At 52.0% G+C, this 7,854-nt stretch overlaps 1 protein-coding gene across 1 annotated transcript; it reads right to left on the bottom strand.

The window, feature by feature from the left end:
* Positions 1 to 3,494: 3,494 nt before the first annotated feature.
* Positions 3,495 to 6,492, bottom strand: LOC133909172 (sedoheptulose-1,7-bisphosphatase, chloroplastic). The gene is made up of 8 exons (XM_062351486.1): positions 6,267 to 6,492; positions 6,039 to 6,170; positions 5,746 to 5,931; positions 5,581 to 5,662; positions 4,930 to 5,151; positions 4,744 to 4,844; positions 4,546 to 4,617; positions 3,495 to 4,029 (listed from the first exon to the last, which is right to left on the bottom strand). Exons 1-8 carry the CDS (start codon positions 6,366 to 6,368, stop codon positions 3,745 to 3,747), a joined length of 1,182 nt encoding a protein of 393 aa, XP_062207470.1. The 5' UTR covers positions 6,369 to 6,492; the 3' UTR covers positions 3,495 to 3,744.
* Positions 6,493 to 7,854: the final 1,362 nt, after the last annotated feature.

Genomic DNA, 7,854 nt, shown 5'->3' with positions numbered 1-7,854 from the left:
CACGTGGCGCCCTCCCTCAAGGGTTATCTCCCCGAGGTCCGAGAAGACCAAGTTTCGGGAGAGGGTGCTCGGGGCCATGAACAGTGGTCCTCGAGTTCCCCGATGACCCGAGAAGACCAAGTACCGGGAAGAGGGTGCTCGGGGCCATACACAGTGATCTCCAAGCACCCAAGTTCCCCGATAACAAGAAAAGCTAAGTTCCAGGAGAGAGTGCTCGGGGCCGCGAACAGTGGCCCCCAAGCACTCGATTCTCCGAGGACCCGAACAGTCAGTTCCGGAAGAGAGTGCTCGGGGCCGTGAACAGTGGCTCCCGAGCACTCGGTTCCCCGAGGACTCGAACAGTTAGTTCCGGGAGAGAGTGCTCGGGGTCGTGAACAGTGACCCCGAGTACTCGGTTCCCTGAGGACCCGAATAGTTAGTTCCAGGAGAGAGTACTCGGGGCTGCGAACAGTAGCCCCCGAGCACTCACAGTTCCCCGAGGGCCTGAGAAGTCCTTCGCCGGTGGTCCCCATAGGAGCTCAGTGGTAAGATGTCAACTGGTGAGAGGCCCGGTGCGACATTTAAGAGGGCGCGTGGCCTGTCTGTCGGTGAATCAGGAATCAGGGGTCCTCGAATCCTGAGGCCAGGCCAGCAATTCGCCACGTGGTGCCATCCTGTAGGGTCACCTCCGCAAGGTAAAAAAGACTAAGTCCTGGGAGAGGGCGCTCGGGGCCACAGTCAGTGGTCCCTGAGTACCCGGGTTCCCCGATGATCTGCGAAGACTAAGTTTCGGGAAGAAAGTGCTCGGGGAGGTAAAGAGTGACCCCCGAGCACCCAAGTCCCCCGACGACCAGGAGAACCAAGTACCGGGAGGGGCGTGCCTGGGGCTGCGAGCAGTAGCCCCCCGGGCACCCGAGTACCCCAAGGACCCACTGAAGGAAGTTCCGGGAGAGAGTGCTCGGGGCTACGAGCAGCGCCCCCGAGCACTCGGTTCCCCGAGGATCCGTACAAGCATGCCCGGGAGAGAATGCTCGAGGAGGTGAACAGTGGCCCCCGAGCACTCGGTTCCCCGAGGACCAAGGTAGGGCGTTCTCGGGAGAGAGTGCCCGGGGAGATGAACAGTGACCCCCGAGCACTCGGTTCCCCGACGACCCAGGAAGCCCCTCCGTCAGTGGCCCCCACAGCGGTCTAGCGATGAGGTGTCAGCGGGTAAAAGGCCCAAGGCTGCATTTAAGAGCGCGCGTAGCCTGTCACCTCCAACTGCTCCCGCCACGCTCGGTGTCAGTTCCTGCCATATTCTGGCAGAAGGGCGTGGGGACATTAAATGCACGGGTCCCATCCCGTGCCATCCGGTGCGCCTCGGGATAACGTCGCAAGGCCCGAGGCGTTCCGTCTGCCGCGCTGATGTGGCAGGCGAACAAGACAAGGCAGGCACGCCGGGCCGCTTTGTGGCTGCCCGGTGGGCCCTCTCCACGGCGCCCGTTGCCAATGCCATCATGACGACTAATGACCGGGCGCGGGGCGCGTTTTCAACCCCTGTCACTTCTCACAGAGGCTATGATGACTCCCTTTCCATTTATGGTGCCTTGGAACTCGTGCCCTCCCATTCGGGGCACGCTACCGCCGGCAGGTATTTAAAGCAGCCGGCAGCACGGACAAAGACAAGCAAAAAAAAGAGAAGTCTTGCAAGCGCACAAGCGGAAAAAGCCCGGCAAGCTCTGCACGGTTGAAGAAGTTAAGGAAGTAGAGAAGATCGAGAAGTCCAAGGGCACCTAAAGCCAACAGATACACACAAACCGAAAAACAAGGAGCCCCAGGCTCTAGGATAGACAAACATTTTTGTAACTAGCACATTTCTGAGAGACATTCTCAGGACATTTATAGCATCCACACAGGAGTAGGGTGTTACGCCTCCGTGCGGCCCGAACCTATCTAAACCCCCAGTGCATTTACTTCATTCTGCACTAGATCATTCCACCTCGCCAGCCATCGCATTTACATCCATTTATATCTCCGGCAAACTTATTCAGAATCATCCTCTTGGCCGAATCTCTAAAAAGGGGTCCCTCAGGATCCCTACGACAGGAGTTAACCCTCCGACACTGTCACTTCCAACCACTCCCCCCACGCCTGCTGTCAGTCCCTGCCACGGTCTGGTAGAGAGGCATGGGGACATTTAATATATAGGTCCCATCGTGCGTCATCCGACGCGCCTCGGGATAACGTCGCAGAGCTCGAGGCACACCGCCTGCCACCCTGCTGTGTCAGGCCTGCTCTGACTGGGCGGGTATGCGGGGCTGCTCAGTGGCTGCCCGGTGGGCCCTCCCCGCAGCACTCGCCGAAAAGCCGAATGATGACGAACAAGATCGGACGGGGGCACATTTTCAACCCTCCCTGTCACTTCGCGCAGCAGCCCATGATGGTTGCTTTCCATTTATGGCGCCTTGGAACTCGCGCTATCCTTTCTGGGCACGCTACCGCCCCGACGGGTATATAAGCGGGGCGAGCTCCCCGGAGAAGAGGATCGAGTCCTTGACACACGGCCAAACAACACCGAAGCACGGGACACATCGACGAGTCTCGAAGAACAAGGAGCACAAAGCCCTAGACTTAGACAAACATTTCTTGTAACACAGCAGATCCTCAGAGAGACATTCTCAGAGCATTTATAGCATACACACAGGAGTACGGTGTTACGCTTAGTGCGGCCCGAACCTGTCTAAAAATCTTCTGAGCATTTACTCCTTCCTGCATCCGATCATTCCACCTCTACCTGCATCTCATTTACTCCCATTTATTTCACCTACGAAGTGGATTTAGAATCATCCCCCGGCCGAATCTCAAAGGGGTCTCTCCGGATCCCCGCTTGAGGAGTTCACCCTCCGACAGCCACCGCGCCCCCCATGCCGTCCTGGTCCGTCGCCACCTCCCAAGCAATGCGTCTAGATTGATGCTCTGCCCTGACGCCCTGCGCCCCAAACGCCACCGGCTGCCATCATCAATTCGTCGTCCTGGGCCATCATCCCTCTCGCCCTCCTCCCGCCACCACCTATGCCATCGATGACCTAGACCGAGCCAGCACCACACGCACAGGCCTTGATGCCTTGCACCCCTCCCGCTGACCTCGAGGAAGGCGAAGGCATCCCTCTCTCCCGGCTCACGCGACGCCCGCTTCCATCACGTCACCGATGCGGGTGCGGCTGGTGGCGTGCTCTAGATCGTTGCAGAGGGACGTCGCGACCATCTACACCGTAGGGGGATCGACAGCCATGGGAGGTAGCTTTGACGGGATGGACACCTGGGTGTGGTGGCGGCGGCTATGGCGTTGTGTGAAGGGGGTGGAACAAATGAATGGATGGATTCGTCGTGTGAAACGGAAGAACACAGATGAAATGAATCGATCTCAAAATAAAATAAAAAAGAAATCATTTGTTAATACGTTGACCTAATAGATATATGAAATTAATTACACGCTATTACTTTGTCTACCGATAATACACTCAGACTATTAATACTAGTTATAAATACTAAGTATATTATTGGTAGGAGTTTTCACTAAGTATAAAATACATCTGAACCATTAAATTAAAGAAAATGGACAGCTCACGTTCTTTTAAGGGTTAAAAGTTCTCTAAAAAAATTACTTTGCAGGAGCGCGAGAGTTCTAAAAGACCGCGTCTGTGTACTGTATACGCAACACAAAATGGATTCTAGGTGATGCCAGCAGTTTCAGAGTGGCACGGCTTGCATCGCGGCCAAAAAAACTTAGGCGGCGGCGGCGCCAACGGTGGCACTGGCGGTGAGCCGCGACGAGCCGTAGAGGGTCTCCTCGAACCGGATGATCTCGTTCTTGGACCCGTAGGCCACCTGGGTCCGCTCGTCGAGTTCGTTGATCGCCTTATCCAGCACTGACTGCTTGCCGTCGCTGCTGTGCCCACCGGCCTTCTCTATCAGGAAGCCCAGCGGCGCCACCTCGAACAGGAGTCGCAGCTTTGCCTTCGCCGAGGGGGACGTCACGTTGGTGAAGATGCCCTTCTCTTTAACTATGATCTGCGTCATCACAGGCATCATGCATGCATGGTCACGTTAGTTCTGTACACTGAAAGAATTGGAAAAACATAAAATGAAGTTAGTTCACTGTGGGGAAATGCTGTGTTTGCGTAAAGCAGACGCTGGTACAGCTCAATAGTTTCTCACTAGCGTAGGCTTGCAGAAACACTACAGTTCCAGACACCTACTGGCAACACCAAACCGAATTCTTGTGCTCAAAAGTCAAAAGTTTGTTTTGCCTTCCCTGAAGAATTGTCTGTTGGGTACGAAGGACGTAGAATGGATATGACAGGTTAATCATGGCATTGTTCAGCGTTTGAACATGTACTCCTGATATTGAGTACTGAACTACTGTCATGGCAGTTCAGACTTCAGAGTACCATGCAAGTGAGCCACTTCGACGATTTTTTAAGCCAGGTACTGTACCATTTTTGCTCGGTTTGAGGCATCAGATTTTTTGTGCTTTGTAAGAGTGTGAACATAACTCGTAGCAGCTAAAGATTTTCTGATATATACCTGGTTGACATCAGGAACCATTCCTCCAGTGTAACGCAACGTGTACTTCTCCTTGACGTAGTAGTTGATGAGCTGCAAACATACATTTGGCAGCAGTTAGACTGATTAAAACTGTTCTTACAGATAACCAATCGGGCATAGAAAGTAACAGCTGCTAAAAGAATGTAAAAACGGTAACAATAGTCAGTAAAGGAGTACCTTGTCGTAATCAGGGTTATCAAATGTTGCCCTCAAATTACCAGGAGAGAACATTTTCCCTTCTCCAATGGATGTGGTGTCCTTGACATGCTGCCATTTGCCTGCAACATTTGCGAAGATCTCGATTACACTTACATTACATACTTGAACTCTGCAAGTCCCCAGCGGTTGCAAATTCAAGCACACCTTCGTCAAGAAGAAGGAACTCGTGTGTCCCAGGGCAGTCCTTGAGGGCGATAACGTAAGTCGTGCGAGGGCCGTAGATGCCCATCGCAGCCGCGACCTGGTCGGCACCGGTGACTCCCGTCAGCTTGTCACCGGGCCAGACACCAAAGATGGTTCCGACGGTGAAGTTTGTGTCGACGATGCTGGAACCATCAAGGGGATCGAATGCGACACTGAAACCACCTGCGAGAAGTGATGACAAATTAAGCCTGTCTAAACTTCTCAGTTATTTCTGCATCTTGTGAGCACTGGTCAAGACATGTATAATCGTCATTTCTCAGTTATTTCTGCTAATCTCGAAGACAGCATGGTGAGTTGGTGAGACAGATTGATGTTGATATGCAGTTCCATTGCTGCTGTGCTCTGACGACGAGGAAAGGTCCCAAGAGGAACATATGTTTGCTCAGTAATCGTAGTACTGACCGCTGCACTGCAAGTCTGCAACTCTCTATTTAGGCATGGAAAACTTTTTTTTTTGGAACGTGAATTTAGGCATGGAAAAGTTGCACACTAAGAAAATGGGCTATGAACATATTTAAATGGTAGTCATTATTCTATTCTTAAGTGCAAGAGCTTCGGCTTGTGTACAGGGCGGAGAAGCAATGGAAGTACCTTCAACTGGGCCACCCATGTCTTGCAGCTCAGGGACTTCCTCAGAGCACGCATATTTGCAGACGTGGGAGTATTCCAAAGCCTGCGCCCAGAGTACAAAAAAATAAGCGAAGTGACAAACCGTTGCGACACATCACACACACGGAGAGAACATTCGTTTCACACATCAAAGAGGAGCTGGTTGGCGAGCATGTCGACGGCCAGCTGCTCGTCGCCGAAGGAGTTGACGCACGCGGTGCCGCCGCAGGACGCCGTCCGGACCTTGAACGAGATCGTCCTCATCGCCTCCCCCATGCAGATCAGCAGCCTGATGAGGTTCTTGTCCGGCGTCGCCTTGGTCAGGAACTCCTCCTGGCACCACACACAAACACCCAGCGCACTCAGCAGCGTCAGTCGACTTCGCATGCCATGATGCACCGAGGCACCGCGCCGCATGCTGACGGTGTACACGAACGCACCAGGCTGTCCCCGATCTCGCAGCGGGTGTTGAGCGCCGCGCGGCTCGCCGCCTTGGACTGCCTCGACGAGAGCGGCCGCGCCGTGTTCACCCGCACCGACTCGCCGTAGAACGTGGTCGGCGGCCTGGACGCCTGCGGTGTCGTCAGCCATCACCCATCAGCAAAAGCTTTTTCCGCGCGTGCGTGACGAGCTGCTACACTTCACTAAACTGAAGTTGCACGCCGTACCTTGGGCCTGTACGAGTGCGAGAAGGACATGGCGGCGCAGCAGGCCGGGGAGCGCGTGGCGCCGGCCCTGCCGGCATAGCTCGCCGCGGCGACGGTCTCCATTGTTTGCAGGTGTGGTGCCCGGACGCTCACGAGCAGGGCCTAATCGTTCGGTCAAGCTGCTAAATTGCCTGTGCGAGTTTACGTTTCGTGGTCAGCTGGTGCTGCAACCAGCACGCTTCGGTGAGGAATGGATCACACGGAGGATGCACGTCTGGACCAGATAAGCCGGGCGCCGCCGTGGCGCCACGTGGCGTTGGAGAAGATAGAGCGGGGGCCGCGCTGAGGTGCACGACGACCGTTCGCGGCTTGTGTGGCCATGCTGGCTGCCCGGACGAGCCATGGATCGGTTCGGCCGTTGCCGTTCAGGTCTGGTCAATGCGTCAAGCACAGACATGCTGCGTTTTCCGTCGGGTCTGCCTCTGGTGATGGTTGATTCTGGTGTTTTGTTATCGTATGACGGTATTGTTCAGTATGATCTTAGCAAACATCACAGCAAAACTTACTGCTGCTAAAATACATAAGCTTGTGACCGTTAGCTAGTTCACTAAACTTAAGAAATTGCATTAGCGCATCATCCTAGGATACAGAGGTTTGATACTTAAATTGGTTCCCATAGTTTACTACAGTTTCTCGTGCGAAAGTACGGCGCTCTACAGTCTTATGTGGCGAACAAAACATCTGCTACAACTATAGCAAAAATTGGTAAGAAAATTGGCCATTGACATATAAGTCCTATTGATAAAAAAGTTTGGCACGCAATAGCCAAACACCTGATACATTTGGTTGGCCACGAAACAAACTCACTGCATTTTGGAACAGAATGGCTGAACACTCAAATTTGTAAAGGTATCATGTAAACCATGAATAAATACAACAGATTCATTGCATGTGTAAAAACATAGACGCTCTATGTAACCAATAGCACAAAACCACTTGATCATGGCTACATACATAACTGGTACTAACAACATGTAAACCATAGACAAACCTAGCAGATTTGTTTTAGATAAAGGGATGTTTATTTTATTAAGATAATAAAAATGTCCCCGCATCTACATCTTTCGATGTATGTGGCTGATAAATATTACAAAATTTATGACTATGATATAGATCGTCTTCTACCATATAGGCATCTCCTTTCCTCCAACACAAGAGGTGTAACCTAAAAGGAGATTGCACTATCCACTCCCAACAATAAAGGTTTAACAAATAAAGAAAGCTCTCTATTATTGCTCTATTATATTGCTAAACCTCCACCTATGTGTTGTGAAGATTTCTATTATCGTTGTCTCCAACACTCAGACACGTCACAAGCATAGTATCTCGGTCATCCATCTCTTTGCATCAGTGTCTAAAATCTTATCCAATATGTAGTCATGAAGATAACCTATATAGAAGAATGTATTTGTATTTTGTCAAAAAATAACATCATTCCAGCAGAGCTAAATTGCCCAACAAATGACATTAGCCCCAACTACAATGTGTTCTTTTAACTTTACTCATATTCACCTAAGCCATCCACCCAACATATGTCTAATACTTCAGG

Source organism: Phragmites australis, chromosome 2, assembly GCF_958298935.1.
Source record: "Phragmites australis chromosome 2, lpPhrAust1.1, whole genome shotgun sequence".
Classification (NCBI taxonomy): domain Eukaryota; kingdom Viridiplantae; phylum Streptophyta; class Magnoliopsida; order Poales; family Poaceae; genus Phragmites; species Phragmites australis.
The sequence above is the reverse complement of the archived record's forward strand: the minus strand, read 5'-3'. Positions and strand labels throughout refer to the sequence as shown.